The following is an 18,222-nucleotide window of genomic DNA, read 5'->3' as shown; positions in this document are numbered from 1 at the left end:
CAAATTTCCATATTTTTTTTCCATTGGAGTCACAATGCAGCAGTTTTATCTCACAGTACTCTCAAAGGCTTATGATACAAAATATATTGTAGAAGCTTGCTTACCATCCCAAGCATCAAACATATCTGTGATGAAGTAATCAATGAAGGATATTTGGGATTTGGGGATGCTACAAGTATTTCTGTCAAAAACAGGCATCACCACAGGTAAACTCTGTCTCTTTTCTTCATCAGTCTGCAAAGAAAAGATTTTGTGATTATTTGGCTGACACATTATACTAGTGAACTCCCGCTAGCAGCAGACTGTTGGCCACCAACTAGTGCATGCAGCTGCTTAATAAAAGGAGTGGCATCGTATGAACAGACTCGATCTAACCATGTATATGTTCAGGAACAACAGAACATTGAACTATGCCCCCTGTTGGCTCCCACAAAGTGACATATTTACCACCTTCCAGATCTATACACAAAGCTAGTTTTGTGGCACTTTGAAACTTTTTATTTAAAGCTATGACTATTTTGGAGCCAAAGATGCTCCATAATTGCCAGTCATCACCAGAAATGGAGTTTCAAACTTACCAGAAGGCAGGAAAATATCTTACAAAACATTTCTTTTACTTCTGAGGAACACAGGCCTAAATTCTGTAATGACAGAGGACCAGACAATCCCCACCAAAACCTCAGCCTCCTAAGGGCTTGCTCCTACATGACTTTATTCCTTGCTGTCTCCTTATGTGCTCCCTCACTAACACTTGTACTCTATCATAATATCCATGAGAGAGAGAGCCCCGCATAAGGCCCTTTTCCTCCATAAGCCATGAATGGAGTGCATTTTTAGGCAAAACAAATTGCAAATTGAACAATCTAGAAACTTAATTTTTTTCAGATTACACTGCAGTGCAGCCAGCTTCCATATGTTCACAGATACGGGGCCCTGCGTTAATGTCTATTGGTGAGCAACTAATATAAAATATAAACAAATTAATAGTGTAGCCTTAAGATCTTGTTTGGATATAAGTAGAGTCAGTTTACTGATTCTTCCCATCCTATCAAAAGAAGTGCTCAGGTAGAATTTCTAGCCTTCTCCAGCTATCTTACCTGTGCAAAGTACTCCTCAGAGATGCGACCAGCCCATTCAATGCACTGCTCTAGAGGTCTGCATGGATTGGAAATGTCAGCGCACTTTATCAACATACGTTTGATAAGTATGCGATTTTCAGGAGACGTGAGAACGTTTTTGACTGAATCTCCATCACCATTATTACTCTGCAACATTTCAAAATTAAAAACAACAAATCAGCATTTTCTGTAAACAGACATTAAAACATTTTCTACTTCGGGAATGTTTCCAGTGTATCCTGCAGGGACCCAGTCCTGCATTCCTTTCATGCTTCACTGAAGACAATTCCGGGTGCTCAAATGCATCAAATCAAGAGGAAGGATGGTTGTGTGGTTAAGGCACTGGATTGGGACTCTGGAGCTCTAGGTTCCATTCTTGGCACTGTCACAGACCTAGTGTGTGAGCTTGGGTAAGTCATTGAGTCTCCTTGTGGCTCCATTCCCATCTCAGGAGTGCTGTGAGGATAAATTCATTAATGTGCAGATAGTACAAAGGCCATGTAATTACACAGACAGATGTATATAATTTTCCATTGCAGGATAAAGATGATAATTGAAAAGACCCCCACAAAAACACACAGAGTTACATGTTAGCAGTGGAGCAACCAACTGTTTAGGAGAAGGCTAGGATTAGATGCATGCCTGTTCAGTGCTAGCAGGTCTCATTATCATGAGTACAAACTACGGTGACAGCAGTACTGAGCCCAGGGCCAGCTCCCACTTCCCATCCCATGCACCTGGTTTTCCATCTTCCCCCTCCCTCCAGTCAGCCCTCCAGTCCCTGGCTTGCTTGGCTAATAATGCAAATTATCTGCTTTTTGATTTCATCGCTATCAGATAAATTAATTAAGAAACGCTGCTTTTGATTAGCTTTTTCCTATCCTGCAGTTATGGCGAGAGTGGCTAAGGGACACTTGCTTGGAATGTGTGGCTATATTTGGACCCCAGCTTGCATTATGTATGTTTTTGTCCTGTGGGACAGTTCACACAACTGAGAGCTGCAAGACTGGTTCGGCCTTTTATGAGCTGGGGCTGAAGCTACCTTTACTGTGGAGCTCTGATTAAAATTGTTTCTAGGAGTAGGGTATCAAGGCTGAGATACCTAAAAATCCACCTAAAAGAGTGCAGCATAGCTGGAGCTGTTGCCTGGTGGTAAATCTACATTGCAAAAAAATACTCACAGCAGTGAATCTCAGAGCCCAGGTCAACTGATTTGGGTTGGCACTGCTGGGCTAAAAATAGCAGTGTAGACCTTCAGGCTTTGTCTGGAGCCCAAAGTCTACATTGCTATTTTTAGCCCTATAACGCTAGCCCATGTCAGTTAACTCAGGTTCTGAGACTCACAGTTGTGGGTCTTTTTTATTTTTTGCAGTGTAGACGTACCCTGGGTTAGCTGCGGATAATGGATTAAAATGTCGTGCCATCAATAATAATAATAATATTTAGCTAACACTTCCCATGCATAAATCTCCAAGTGCTTCACAAAGGAAGGGAAGTCACAGTATTTCCCATTGATAGCTGGGGAAATTAAGGCTCAGAAAGGTGAAGTGACTTGCCCAAGGTGACACAGCAGGTCAGTAGCAGAGCTGGGAATAGAACCCAGCTATCAGAGGTCCCAGGCCAGAGACAGATTTACTTGTCCACTATGTCTCCCAAGAAACAAGCTTTTGTTCTGTTTCCCTAATTTTGTACCTTGCCCTCATTTGATCTCCATTGATCTTTAAACACAAAGTGTGGCTGCTGCATATGGAGTAGTCACTTCAGCTGTTCCTTCACTGACCTAACTGTACTTTGAGCCCACTCCAACCCCTGCTGAAGTGAGTGGAAAATCTGCCATTGACTTCAGCTGGAGTTGGATGAGGCCCTTTGTGAGAAATGCAAATGTGAAGCATGGTAGCATATCTTCCTTCACATCCTTCTTTAATTCTCTCCTTTGCTGAGATGCCGACAATAAACTTGACAATGGCTAGGCTGCTAGTGTGCTAAGACGATAGCCTATCATGCTGACCAACACTGTTTCCTTCTACTTCTCTGTCTGTCTGCATCCATCTGTTATATCTTACCTTATATTTTGATTGTAAGCTCTCTGGAGCAGGGACCATCTTTTATTCTATGTTTGCACAGTGCCTAGCACAATGGGGTTCTGGTCCACTCCTGGGGCTTCTAGCATTACGGTAATTGTGACAATTAAACACTAATAATTCAGCCAGCTTCTATATCTATATGTACAAGAGGTACCAACTAGGCAGAATTCCACACTCCATTGCACAAAAGTAAACACCAGATTGAGGTCAGCCAGGGAGAAATCTGAATTTCCCACTGTTCTGATCTTTTACTAGTGCACATTGTTAATTACAGGGAAGAAAGTTCTTCCTGCAGGGCCACACTGATAAACCACAACAAAACCAAATTAGACACTGGTGCTTTTAAAAAAATGTTAACTGCTGAAAATCATTAGAGATCATTCAGTAAATGACAGCAGAGATCAATAGGTACATCTCCAAGAGCTGAGAAAGGATTTTTGCTTCTATGATCTGGAACCTGTCCAAACCAAAGCTATGGTTCTCAGAGGATGCGGCTGTCTTGGGAATAGATTCTGCTAACAGAGCTCAGTTCCAGCGTCCTGCTGAGAGAACAGTGGTATCTCTGCAAGCCAGATCTAGGCTTCCTGGCACAAGCTTAGGTGACATCATAAAGGGAAATAGGAGGATAAAGGATTCATAGATTCATAGATACTAAGGTCAGAAGGGACCATTCTGATCATCTAGTCCGACCTCCTGCACAGCGCAGGCCACAGAATCTCACCCACCCACTCCTACAAAAAACCTCACCTATGTCTGAGCTATTGAAGTCCTTAAATCATGGTTTAAAGACTTCAAGGAGCAGAGAAGCCTCCCTCAAGTCACCCATGCCCCATTCTACAGAGGAAGGCGAAAAACCTCCAGGGCCTCTTCCAATCTGCCTTGGAGGAAAATTCCTTCCCGACCGCAAATATGGCGATCAGCTAAACCCTGAGCATATGGGCAAGATTCACCAGCCAGATACCCAGGAAAGGATGCTGGAGCTGGGATGGATTTTGTCAGTTTATGACACAAAAGAAGACGGGGAGCAAACCTAACAAGTTCTCATCATGGCTCATTGAACAAACACGTACAGAAAGGACTACAAAAGGGGAATTGTCCCATATGGAACAAACAGTTGGCAGTTTGCCAACAAACATTCCGTTAAGTCACAGCTGTGATCCAAAGCCAAGCTCAGAGAATCACACTGCCACTGCTACCAAATACAGGACCAAACTCAAGGGAAGATCTGCTGGAGTGTAGTGTCCTGCCAATAACAAGCCCTGCAAATGAGTGGTTTTACCCACTCAAACATCGCAAACGTTTTTACAGGAGTCTGCAGGATGGAGAAATGCATAGCTCGAATGAGGGAAACACTTTCATTTGATTATTTAAGTAAAACAGCTGATTAAGCCCTATTTTTCTCTGGAAAATGTGCATGCAGGTCAAACTGCTAGGAATGAGACCAGACCCTTTAGCACAGATTTTGCCCCTGAAATCAATGGGGCTGCACAGGATGTAAGCCAGGGCAGCATTTAGACTTAGTTTGACTTCAGTCTAACCTGTATATGTGTAGGGCTTGTCACTGCTGCCATTTGATCTCACAGAGGTGTGTGATACTGTAAGCCCCTTCCCCCTACCCAGACAACTTTCTTCCCGGCTCAGACTGTGACTGTCGCTGCAGAAGCGGTGAGTGAAGTGGAGCCCTAGCTCTGCCCTCCTTGCTGCTGGGCGAGGCTCACAGGAAGGAGTAAGCTGCTCCACGCAGAGGTGTGAAGTACTTTACTCCTCCTCAGAGCAAAGGAGCAGCAGCCCGGGAGGAATTATGACTGTCGAGTCCGTTCGTACTCTGCTCTGCTCCCGGGACCGTGCAGCTGTGTGCTACACTTCCCTTTCTCAGAGCAGCTAGAAAGCCTCAGTCTAGCCCTTATCCTCATTACATTTCTGTTGCATTCGTGGATGCTAAGCTAATTTAACACCTGGACGTTGTGTAGCCTAACAAATAAAGGGCCTGGCTTATATTTCATAGGTGTTTATTTAACATCCACTTGGGGGTTGTGTTATTATTTTAAAAATTCTTTATCTTTTTATTTGTAGTGTCAAAAGGATCCTATGTTCCAAGCACTTACTATAATTACCTTTATTATCCAAAAATACTCTGCAATTATCCAAAACATGTTAATAACCCCTTTTATTGGAGGAACAAAATAATATTCAGTATCAAGTCTGTGCTGTACAACACTTTGCAGAACTGTGTTTTGCAGCTTGATGCTTCTTTTATCAAAAGTTTTGACTGTTTTGACTTCTGCAACTCTGCCAGAGGTTCTGGGTCTATTACAGGAGTGGGTAGGTGAGTTTCTCTGGCCTGCAATGTGCAAGAACTCAGACTAGATGATCACGATTTTTTCATGTTCATTAAATTCCTGGAATTTAACAGATTGGGTTTTAGCCTAAAAATTCTCTATCGGTTTTACTGGCCATATATGTCCATTAAAGTATCTATCAGCATTTTCCACATAAAACAATTAAAGAGAGTTTGATTATTTCTTACCATAGTTCTTAAGTAAAATATAAGTTCTGATCAAAAACACTGTGCAAAACATAAATTACTAAATAAATTACAAAAAAGGCAAAATGGAAGAGAGACCGTTTGATAGTTTAAAGATATAATTTTAGCCTGGGCTGGTACTGCTGCCCATTATTAAGATTGCCTGACACTATCTATTATAAGCCCTGTGTTTTCAATTGTTCGTAACTTTGCCAAACTTTAATCATTTGGTCTGAAATATTTCCTAGCTGGTGTATAGTTCAGGCTGAAATGTTCTGGAAAATTCCAGCCATTTCTAAAAACAAGGTAAAGGAAAAAAATGTTGGTTTTGCCAGTATTCAAAAATTCTTTTCTTTGAGAAGCTCTAGTGCCCCCATGCTTTGGAGCAGGGATTTGAAATTCGGCAAGAGGTGGCCTCTGAGTCAAGGATATGTCTTTGCCATCCCTGTGAAGATCCACCCAAATTTGGCCAAGTTGTAAGCATTTGAAAAAAATCACAGTTCACACAAGCTCAGTAGAGACTTGCTAGACCTTCACAGCTTAATTCTTCACAGTCTCTGTCTACACTGATCTTGTTCCAGCCTGGGGCTGAGTAGGTCTTTCCTTGTAATTGAAGTTCCTGGCTGCTCTGAGCCATGCCAAGTCCAAGTCCAGGTCCAGAGCTGACAGCAGGGAGCCTGCCTCTCTCCTGCTATCAATGACACCCCCGCTCCTCACCTTTGCTGGGCTGTGCAAGGAGAAAGCTGCATGATTTAAATGCAGAGCAGACAAGAGCCAGATCTGGGATGGGGTAGGCAGGTTATGCTTGGCACTGCAGGTTGAGGGAGAGGGAAACTGGGACGGGGAGTTTATGGGGGAGACTGGGACTCGCTGAACAAGGAGATTGGACAGGGAGCTATGGGAGGGCAGAGGAGATTGGAACTGGTTGGGCAAGGAAACTGGGACTGAGAACCAGTGAGGAAGTGAAAAGAAGTGAGCTGCGAGGGAAGATAAATCTTATGAGGAAACAGGATGCAGGGTGAGGGAAGAATTGGGACTGGCTGGGCAAAGAGGCTAGGACCAGGAGCCAGGTGGTGGAGGAACACTATTGGATGAAAAAACCCCACCAGTATGTGATTATGTAAATAAAGACCGTATCACAGCATAAAAGGGTCACATGTGTGAATTCAGGTTGTACATGTCATGGCATTCTGGTAGTTCTTAACTTTTGAATGCTTGACTTTGCAACCTTAATAGTGTTCTTCTAATGCAGTTTCTGTGTGTGATATATCTATAGAAGTAGCCATATTACAACACATTTAGTTACTGAAATGATCAAACTAAATGCACAAAATTATGCGAACTTGGCCCCCTTGAGATACATCTGTGAGCTAGTTTTGTTCTTTTCTTGGGTCTGGTAGCAGGAGACAGGCATCTTGATACACCATGACTCATGGACAGTCAACTTGTTAAGTACATAAGGCCTGATCCAATGCCCACTGAAATCACTAGGCGTCTTTCTACGACTTCAGTAGGAAATGGATCAAGCCCACCATTGATCGGAGTAAGTTGGCTGGGAATAATACCGATTTACCAGCATTTCTCCTGCTTTATTCAGGACAGCAGTATCCTACAGAGACTTTGGCTTCACACTAAAAATTCACCCAGTTCCATTTGCATCATTAGGATGCCAAGAGCAGAGCTAACTCCCACACGACAAAGCTTGCTCTCTTCCCCCTTGCTCCAAATACCTTGAGAGAGAGCATGACTGCACAGGCAGCATATGGGTGAATACCAGACTTGTGTCTCCCCTAATCTCTTATGCCACAGAAGCACTGTACCCACTGTTCAGCACAGAGTTCACAGCTACAGCATTATAAAAACTGCTGTGACAACATCAGGAAAACATGTTTAAAACCATTTCAGCTACTGTAATGGGGCTTTGCCAGCAGTGCTGTTGGGGTATAAACTTTGATATAACAGCTTCTGAAACTCTTCTCTTTGCAAAAACCATTCCAACAAAATTGCACTCCGCACACCCTGGCAACAGAACTACTAGCTGCAGCTGTTATTCAGACTGGTTTGTTTTTGTTTTTTAAAGAATGATTTCCTAACAAGCAATTTTGTAGAGTCCACAGGATTCCAGTTGGCTACTGATTGTGCCTATATGATACTGAATGCCACAATCGTATCTTCTGCCCACTTTCTTTTAAAAAAAAAATCTTTAAAAGACTCACAACTACTGCCAGACTGACAGCACTGAAAACGGCTGTCTTTTATCTACAGAGCACGTGCCACGTGGTCAGCTCAGCATACACATCCCCACACTGCTCCACAATGGGCCCACATCCTGACCCTGAGCATCCAACTCTAAGAATGTAATTCAATCTCTGTTCTCACTCAGTCCTTGGCAGGGCCAGATTTACACCTTGGGCGCCCCCAGGTACAGGGGCTCAAAGCCCCACCCCGCCGCCTGCCGCAGCTCGGAGCAGCAGGGTTACCTGGCTGCCCACAGCAACTTGGAGCTCTGGGGGCCCCTGCTATCCACAGCGTCTCAGAGCTCCTAACCGCTGCGGGCAGTGGTGGTACCCTGGCACTTTTAACTTTTAGGTGCCCCGCTGCCCACAGAACCCCAACTGCCCAGCACCCTCACACAGCCCCCCTACAACTTCCCAGTGCCCCACACAGACCCCACACTGCCCAGCATCCCCCACCCCCTCACTGCCTGGAGCCCCCCCCAAGCTCCCCCGGAGACCCACTCTCCCAAGTCATGCCCCCTGGCCGCACTCATTGGCCCCACTCTGTCCGTCGGGCTGAGTGAGGAGCATTCAGCAGGGCTACATGGGACAGTCTCCCCCTCAGCAGGCCCCATCCATTGCTGAGACCCGGGAGCAGCAAAATTTGAAATTTTAGGTGCACCTAGAATGCTGGCGCCCCATGGCACATGCCCACTGTGTCTAATGGGAAATCCGGCCCTGGTCCTTGGCCCCTTTGCAGAAAAAGCCAACAGTGATACCAGTCACTGCCAACTGTGATGATGGGTTTCCAGAAGGGACACTTGCCATCTCCTCTGGGTGCTGGAGGGAGACCCACACTATATCTCATAAAGCAGGGGTTCCCAACCTTTTTCTTGCTGAGGCCTCCCATAACATGCTATAAAAAAGCCAGGGGCCGGAGGGGGTGGGGAGGGGAGGAGCGCAGGGCTCTGGGCCGAGGGGGGTAGGAGGGGACCCTGGGGCATAGGCATAGTTTTACTTCTATTTTGGGCGGAGCAAGGGCTGTCGGGGCTCGAGCCACCTCCGCACAGCAGGTTCCAGGGAGGCAGTGCCACCTACAACCCCTGACTCACTCAGGAGGCCACCCAGCCTGTCTGAGCTATGGGGGGGACACAACCAAAATATAACTCAAAGCGGGGTCTCAGTTCAAAAAGTTAGAAAACAGCTCAAGGTGCAGGGAGGGGGTAGCTAGGAGCTGTGTACAGGCAGGGAGGCTCCCAGTGTAGCTCCCAGCTTCAGCAGGAGGGTGGGGATGCTGGGGGCCCTGGCTTCAGTCCCCTGCTGCTCCTAGCTTGGGGAAGGGAGGTTTGCTGGCTTCAGCCCCATGTCGCTCCTGGCTTTGGGGGCTTGGGGATGGGGGTCCGCCTTCAGCCCCACACCGCTCCTGGCTGGGGAAGGGGGAAGTGCCGGCTTCAGCCTCACGCTGCTCTCGGCCTCAGGGCACCAGGTTTCAGCCGCAGGGCTCCGCGGCCTCCCTGAAAGGGCTTGCAGACCCCCAGGAGGCCACAGACCCCTAGTTGAGAACCGCTGTCATAAAGGTTACTACGCAATCATCAAATGTTAGAAGCCAAAAGGTGTTTGGATTACCACCCATTCACTTTTTCTGGAATCATCCCATTTTTAACAAGAAAATCTATTTCCCATAAGCACTCTGATGAGTTAATGGTCCCAAACACACAGCTGGCTCTGAGAAAACATCTCCACATTGCAGTGTAAGTGATGTCCCAATTAGTCCCATTAACCTGCAAAAATGTGATGACTGGTCTAGAGTTTTGTGCATTCAGACCAGTGACTTAGAGGTGAAATACTCTCTCTGTATTTCCAGTGGGCCAATCACCATACTGTCTAGTCAGGGGTGGGCAAACTTTTTGGCCCGAGGGCCACATCAGGGTTGCAAAATGTATGGAGGGCCGGGTAGGGAAAGCTGTGCCTCTCCAAACAGCCTGGCCCCCGCCCCCTATCCGCCCCCTGACTGCCCCCCTCAGAATTCCTGACCCATTCAACCCCCCTGCTCCTTGTCCCCTGATTGCCCCCTCCTGGGACCCCCCACCCCTAACTGCCCCCTTGGGACCTCACCCCCTATCCAACTCCCCCTGCTCCCTGTCCCCTGACTGCCCCGACCCCTATCCACACCCCTGCCCCCTGACAGGCCTCCTGGGACTCCCATGCCTATCCAACCCCCCCTGCTCCCATCCCCGAACCTTCGCCCCATCCAACCACCCCGTCCCCTGACTGCCCCTGGGACCCCCGTCCCTTATCCAACCCCCCCGCTCCCTTACCATGCTGCTCAGAGCAGCAGGAGCTTGCAGCCCCGCCTGAGCCAGCCACGCTGCCGCGCTGCCTGGCAGGAGCGGTGGGCCAGAGCGCCGGTGGCATGGTGCGGTGAGGCGAGGCTGCGGGGGAAGGGGGGCAGGGGTTAGTCTCCCCGGCCGGGAGCTCAAGGGCCGGGCAGGACGGATGTGGCCCGCTGGCCATAGTTTGCCCACCTCTGGTCTAGGTACATCCCGTTACCAGTAGCTCGAGTGCCTCAATCCCCTTTTGTCTGCCTGTTAATTAAAGGAGAATTTGTCGTTTTGCTTACCCCATTTTCTTCTAGTGCTGCCAAGGGTTTATTAATGCTGTTGACAAATTTGTTGACATGCTCAAAGTGCTTTGTCATTTCTGTTGCTAGGACCATGTCAATAATGGCTTGACGTAGGGTTCGATATTCATTCCTGTTTAAAGACGGAAACAATTAGACATGACGGCTCATTCACTAAGGGCTGCTTGCTTAAACTAACCGAATCCCTCTGAAAAAAATACTATAGAGCACCAGTGTACCATAGACGGGTAGGGGAAGGGAGAGACAGAGAGAAGGGGCTGGTAAGCTGAATCTATGCTATACAAATGCATTCCTTTTGTACAGTGGTGCACAGTGAATTATACCATAGGGCCACAGTTTTATCTCTCTAAGAGCTGCACATGCTGCATGGGAGAGGAGAAGCCAACTCCTCAGTGTGCCAGGAGACACTATGTCTGCACATGCCTCCCATGGTGTTCTGGCAGCACACTTAGCAGAGGGTCTTGCTCCAGCCAAGCTTTCCCCATCACTTTCTTGCTAACACAGCTGGATGAGTAGGAAGAGTGGAACTATGGCCATGCTCCCACCCCAAAATGCAGCAGCCTCTCCCTTTAGCCATCAGCCAGCCATATTACACCTGCCGACTAGTCTGGTGTGCTGAGGGGAAGGGGCTCCCCTTTCCACCCAGCTACGAGCACAGGTCAGCCATTGCTTGGCCCTAGATGTCGAATGACATAAAATGGGTTTTTAAAAGGGGCACTGACACCAATTTACAAGCAACCAGATTCGCCCTTATTTTAAGGCTATAAAAACAACGAACGTGTTCATATTGAGAGTGACATTGTAAGCTCCTTGTTCTGTGTTTGGGCAGTGCCTAGGACAGCGGGGTCTTGGCCCATGACTAGGGTTCCTAGGTTCTGTGGCAATACAAATCATCATCAACAACATTATCATTTAGATTTTGGCATTCTCTGCGGTATGAGAGAGATCGGTATTGTTTCATGAGCAAACCGACCAAGGGGCTAACTCCACCCCTCCAGAAGCTGTGATTTTCCTCTGGCATTTTTTTATGTTGCTGTAAGATATGTAGAATAAGAATATCGTGGTTAATGGACTGATAAATGTCCCATATTTTCAACTCACCTCTCCATGTTTTTAAAGATATTGCATTTATCATCCCGCGTGGTGAGCTGGAAAGCCAATGCGGCATGATGGCTCTCTAGCACCGCGGTGTCATTGTACAGGATTGCTAGTTCACTCCCTGCATTGCACAGGAAGGAGTTTGTTCTTCCTGGGTGATCCACGTCATGGACAGTGGCAGCAATGAGAGCAGCAACCTCATCAATTGGATCCAGAGTTTGCTGAAAAGAGAAGCCGGGGGCATTTAGGTTTCCTGGAAGAATCACTAGAAATCCTGCACTGGTCCTTAAAGGTTAAACCGAACTGCTTAGAGGCAAAAGGCAGGATTTTGCAGATTGCTTAGGGTTAGATGTTCTAAAGAGCCATGGAAAGTTCATTGCATGCTTCATGGAACTTTGCATGACATTTTTGGACATTTTGTGCCCTCCAGATCTTACTTTATTCACAATTTGGACAAAATGCATCAAACTTGGAAAAATGAGATTCCATGTTCTGCCACAACAGAAACGACCTTCACTAAAAAATGAGTATTCTGACCTGGAAAAAGGTCTGTTGCTGCTCAAAAATGGTTCAGTTTTGACAAAAAACAGGCCCATTTTTGGCAAAAAAAATCATGTACTATAGGCCCATTTTTGCTGAGTTCAGAATCAGCTATGGCAGATCAGTTCTGCAGGATGAGTGAAGATGTACTTTCCTGTCTAAGAGACGTCTCAGTCCGATGGCCGGGCCAACAGCCTGACTAATCGGCAGGCTACCCAGTGCAACAGTTATCTCTGTTACATTTTGACTCCTGGAGATAATTACATTCTCAATGATGCTTTGAGCCCATTCCAATGGCCCAGATGCAAGACATTCCTTATTTTCTGATGGAGCCTCAATCCTTCTCACTGGCTCTGGGGCTGAATTTTCTGGAGTTAATATGTTCTGATCTTTTTCCTGCCATAAGGCTGGGGAGTTTGGGCCTCTTTACATCTGCAAGCTTCTTGGGATGCACCATCCACTGTGCTCTATGTCTAAAATTGTGCAGCTTTTGTTTCAGCCTTAGGTCTTTAGTAGTGGAGGCAGTAATTAGCAGAGAGCAGGAAATCTGCATCTTCTCAGCACTGCCCTCTTTCATATGGTACAGCAGTCACTTTGACCCATTTTGGGCATTTATGTGAATATCTACAATTCACTCAGGCTGAAATTCACCCAAGTGCAAAGGGCCCCATGTAAGGATCTCCGAACTATGTAAGCCCTGCAGGTGGAGTAGGGAGGAGGGAGAGTAAGGGATGGCAGGTGGAATGGCTGTGCAGGGGGGCATCTTCACCCCAGGAGGGCCACAACAAGGGGTCTCCATGCCAGTTGCAAACAGATTGGCATGAAATGAGGTCTTGGGGATGGATCACGGAAGGGATCACAGGATCTAAACTTATGCAGATCCAATGACCCCAAAAACCTGCATAAGGGGCATAAATGATCTGTGAGGCTATTCCAGCCAGCTGATGGGGGAGATGAAGTCCTTCCCTCCTATCCCTTTCCCCACCATTGAATCTTCCCACACAACCAATGGCTTGAGCTTTCAATTTATGGAGAAAATCCTGCAGTTCTCTTACTTCAATGGAAGTTCAGCCTGAATAGAGACTTCAGGATTTGGTCCTAAAAATTAGCTATCAAAGCAATGCATTGAATTATCCACCAATATACAACAGTCCTCCATAAAAAAGCCACACTTTCCCAAAGAAATATGCACTCCATTAAATGTGGTTCTATTGACGGCTACACAAGCATGTGTTAACTTGGGGCTTGTCTATATGGCTCTGGTGTGCAGACTACAGAAGTGAGAGCTGCAGTGTGCAATAAAGTTTTGTGCTGTAAACTGCCCTGCATTGACACGGCTAGTGCGAATGAAAAGGTACCTAGTTTGTGTTAACATGGTCCTGTTTCAAACAGGACTATGTTAGCATAAACTAGGTGCTAGCAGGGTCTACATGGGGTAGTTACGGCGCAACACTCTAGTGTGAGCTGCAACTTACACTGTAGGGCTGTATAGACAAGCCCTCAGTTGTAGCAGGTCCACTTGCATTGCTATTGTTAACGGATCCTTCTATAACACACACCAATTGTAGACGTTAATTAGTACTTGCATCAGCAACCTATGGAAACCAACAAACCAACCACATTGGGGCCATCAGGAACAACTTGTAAACTCCAGCTTTATTTGGGTTACCAAATTTCAGATCAACAAACCAGCACCTGCTTGCAATACTTCTTTCATGATACCTGGACATACAGCGAGAAGAAGAACAGTGTAGCCAGGGCTGACACAGTCCAGGTGGAAATCCAGGATGCTTTCTTTATCTATGTACTGCCCTTTATAGACACTATGGGGCAATAGCAATGTGTCTCAGGCTTATTCCCTTTGTTTGATGAGATCGCTATGTTCTGTCTAGTTTTGGATGAATTTACAATCCATCATACATTGATATCACATTGCTAATCTTAGTTCTGTTATGCTAAACCCTAATGCACACTAATGAAAACACAGTTCTACAAACACTGTTTCATTATTTTGGGGCCCAGATATGACTTTTCTTAATGCTCAATCAAGAATCTGGCCCAGAAATACTGTAGTAAAGTGACAACCCTTATTCACACTTGACTTGGCATGTAGTCCCAATGATCTCAATAGGTCTATTCAAGGAGTAAGATATTACTCAGTGTGAGTACGGGTGTCAGAATCCAGCATTCTTCTACTAGGTTAAGCTTGAATTGGAGTTAACAAAACTGGACAGGCTGTAACTGCTCAGATATATGTGGTATCTCCTTTGCTTTTGTTTATTACAATTTTTCTTTTCCTGTGCATCCTGCAGATGAATAAAAAACTTTTTCAAAAAGGGAAGGGCAGTCACACTTCTTTGCCATTGAAATGATTCCAGATCACATCTGTTTGTCACAGATATTCACGGGAAGGCAACCAAACCTTTGGCAACTTGAGGATTGGAAACTTCCAGTGAAATTCTCTCTCCTCCTTGGCGTATATTGCCTGAGAGTTGGCCTCTGGAGAGCAAGTTAATGAGCTGCAGCTCCAGGTTATAATACATGCACCAGTTTTAATGAGAGGTTAGAAACTTGTTTACAATCACAAATGATGTCCCTTTGAGCAAGGTTCCACCACTAGCAATAGGCTCAGGGAGACCAATTCAGGATAGGAAGTTTGGTCCAAAGGTGTGGCAGAGAAGCATCCAATGCCACAGGGCATGTGTGTGTAAGTGTGGCTTTAGTTTACCTTTGCACTCCCCAGATCCCAGGCCAGCTGTATGCAGTCTGTTCCCCCAGTATATTTTAGAGCAGTTCTAAAATATTGCACTAGCAGCCACCGCAAAAGCACCTCCGCTGGCTGGACATGGCACAGCGGCTGTCTCCCTGTAAGGTGCACCCTTGCTGATAGTTGCTCTGTCGTTATGGTGGTCTCTCTTCCCGCAACTTGGCCCTCCAGCCAGGTTACACTTTAGTCCACCCCTTCTGGTATAACGAAGAGTCCAACCTAGCTGCAGTCCAGTGTCCTTGCAGCAGGTCTTCCGCCTGTCTCTGGGCTTCACAGTCCCATTATTTACATTACACCCATTACTTCAGGGGGTTTCACCTCATCTTATTCAGTGGCTAATAGGGGAATCCAGGCCCACCCTCTATTCTGGGTTCCAGCCCAGGGACCCTGTAACTGGAAGTTAAGGTCTTCTCCCTCAGACTTCTTGCTGCCTCCTTGTACTGCTGCCTACCTCTTCTGTTCCCCCAGAGAGTGACTGCAGACTCTCTCTCCACAGCTCCTTTCTGCTGCAAACGTCCTGGCTTCATAGTCACCAGCTCCTGCCCAGCTGATCTTCATGTTCAGTTAAACCTGGCTTTCCCTCCATGTGCAGCCAGGCTCCTCTAAGGCCCACACAAACCCTGTCAGACATACCCCATCACAGGCCCCAGTGGACCAATATGGTCACAGGGCATAAAGAAACCCCAAACATGCTTCCTTTTTTGCTGCCATACCACCGATGTTGGCAATAGCAAAGGGCCAGGTTTGGCATTGGAGCTGCTATGCTTTCTCCATGACACCTGGGTATCCCCTAGATGGGGGTGATCCTCCTGGGAAAGGACAGACAGGGAACAAGGCTGCTTTGTTCTGATCGTGTGGTGCAAAGCAGCCTTAAATGGGCTTTTATTTTAAAGACCTACTGGAGAGTGTATTCCCAATGAGAAAATGTTGCTCACCCATTTGACTTTCACATTGCTGGGGTGACTGTAACGAATGGTTTTCTTTTAAAAGGAGGCTCTCTCTACCTCCTTCCAAGTACAGCCCAGCTTTGTGGTGCTGGAAACTACTACCAGACATAATTTCTTATATAATATACTACAGGTCAGCTCCTCAGCTAGTGTAAATCAGCATAGCTTCCTTGATTTCACAAGTGCTATGCTGATTTACATCAGCTGAAGATATGGCCCTGTATATCAGTTATTAGGTTTGATTTCTGCTAATGTTCCTACCACTCATTTTCCATCTCTGCTGTATTTCTTATAACCCTACACTTACCTTTACCCTTTCTTTGGATAAGAAATAGGCAGTGGCATGCAGGACATCTGCAGAATGAGTAGAATTATGATAGGAGTTGGAGGAATGGTAGTTGGCTTCAATAACTTGTAACCACGACCTCAGAGTTGATTCTGAACAGTTTAGGAATTCACAGATTCCAAAGCGAGCAAACATTTTGAGACCAAGATAAACCAAAGGCCTGGAGAGAAAAACAAACAGAAAGTTTTAAAACAAATGAATTAGATAGAAGGAAAACTAGACAGAGCAAATGAGACTAGCAGAGAAAGCATTTTTAAACTGTTGATATGTCAGATTAAGTATAAAAGTTCAACTGTTCATAAAAATATACTCAAGATTTGTAGAAAGCTTCCGCCTAACCACAATGTTTGGGACTGATACTTCTGGAAGTTCCTGAGAATTATTAAAATACTGAACAGGTTCTATCCTCCTGGTAAATCCATTTGCAATTTTTGTTTCAGGGAGTCTTCTGTCTCTCTCATGGCTCTGTACCCCCCGCCAGCCTACCCTCAAGATTCCATGGCTCATCAACCTTCCTGCAGTAGAGAGAGACTAGAGGTGACGCAGTGCTTGCTGCTCAGGGAGAAGAGGCACTACTCACGCCCCTCCAGTCTATATTCACATTGTTCTTCAAATATCCCATCGTTGCTGTATCAGGATTAAAGCTCCACCAGAGGGAGTGCTAGAGCACACCAGTCAGTGGTACCTGGCTTCTATTAGAGCTCCCACTCTTGCTAATGTTGGGGGAGCTGCAGCAGTGGTAGTGCAAAAGTGGGACATTTGGAAGGAAAAAAAAACATGTAGAGATTAAAACTAACACCATAGTGCAGACAAGGTCAGAGTGTCAGCACGCTCTTTCCAGCACTCCTTGCTCATGCCAGCTCAGGAAGCAACAGCCGGAATGCAGGAATCAAGCCCCACATTGTACTAGAGAACAAAAATCACAGGGCAATTAAAGCAGCCTGGAATAACGTCTAATCCCAAAGCAGAGAGCAAGCAGTATTTTTGATCCAAGAGAGAGGAAATATTGGTATAGAGGTGTATAGCCTGTTCAGGAAGGCCAGACAGAGAACGAATGGAGGAGGTGTTGCATTATACATCAAGAATATATACAAGGCTGTCCCTACCCATACGCAAAATATGCAGCTGCGTGCTGCTCCAGCCCCTGCTCTGCCTCTTCCCCATGGCTCCCACCCCTGCTCCACCTCACCTCTTCCCACCCCTGCCCCCACCCCCCTTAGGATTGCAGCAGGGTCGGGCCTGCACTCACCGGCTGTGGAAGTGCAGCGACCCGGACCTGGCCCCAGCCCCCTCTGCGCCACTGGTGAGTGCTGGGGGGCTGTTCCCCCCCTGCCCCCCAGTCTCAAGGCTGGGAGCCAGGGGAGCAGAGTGGAGCAGGTTGGGGCCGGGTTGCTCCACTTCCCGCCACCCCGTGAGTGCAGGGACCCTGCACTCTCGGGGCGGTGGGAAGTGGAGCGACCCAGCCCCAACCCGCCAGCTCATGCTGGGGGGAGGTTTCCCCCCGCCTCCAAAGCCTGTTCCTGACCCCCGCAGAGGCCAGGGGCTGCATAGGGCACCAAAATGGCTAGGGATGGCCCTGAATATATACACATGTTCTGAGGTCCAAAAGAAGGTGAGAGACAAACCAGCTGAAATTTTCTAGGTAAAGATAAAAAGGGAAACAAAATAGGGGTGATGTCATGGGTAGGGGTCTATTATAGACTACCAAATCAAGAAGAGGAGGTGGATGAGGTCTTTCTAGAACAAACAGAAAGAGCCAAAACACAAGACCTGATAGTAATGGGGGCTATTATCTACGCAGATATCTGTTGGAAAAATAATATGGCAAAACATGAAATTTCCAGTACGTTCTTGGAAAGTATCAGGGACAAATTTTTGTTTTCAGAAAGTGGAGGAAGTAACCGGGGGGGAGACCTTTGAGACTTGTATCTAATCAATAGA

The 18,222-nt window shown here is 46.5% G+C and overlaps 1 protein-coding gene across 2 annotated transcripts in view; it reads right to left on the bottom strand.

Annotated features, from left to right (window-relative positions):
- PDE8A (phosphodiesterase 8A) overlaps positions 1-18,222 on the bottom strand; it is a 192,534-nt gene that overhangs the window by 2,703 nt on the left and 171,609 nt on the right. Inside the window, exons 17-21 of one of the 2 annotated variants that reach the window (XM_038417810.2) lie at positions 16,243-16,441; positions 11,685-11,902; positions 10,563-10,695; positions 1,098-1,265; positions 105-234 (exon numbers count right to left, since the gene is read on the bottom strand). In XM_038417810.2, coding sequence (XP_038273738.1) covers positions 105-234; positions 1,098-1,265; positions 10,563-10,695; positions 11,685-11,902; positions 16,243-16,441 — 848 coding nt within the window. The other variant, XM_043494482.1, reaches the window with a different exon arrangement.

This window comes from Dermochelys coriacea, chromosome 10 (assembly GCF_009764565.3).
Source record: "Dermochelys coriacea isolate rDerCor1 chromosome 10, rDerCor1.pri.v4, whole genome shotgun sequence".
In the NCBI taxonomy this organism is placed as follows: Eukaryota; Metazoa; Chordata; order Testudines; family Dermochelyidae; genus Dermochelys; species Dermochelys coriacea.
The sequence above is the reverse complement of the archived record's forward strand: the minus strand, read 5'-3'. Positions and strand labels throughout refer to the sequence as shown.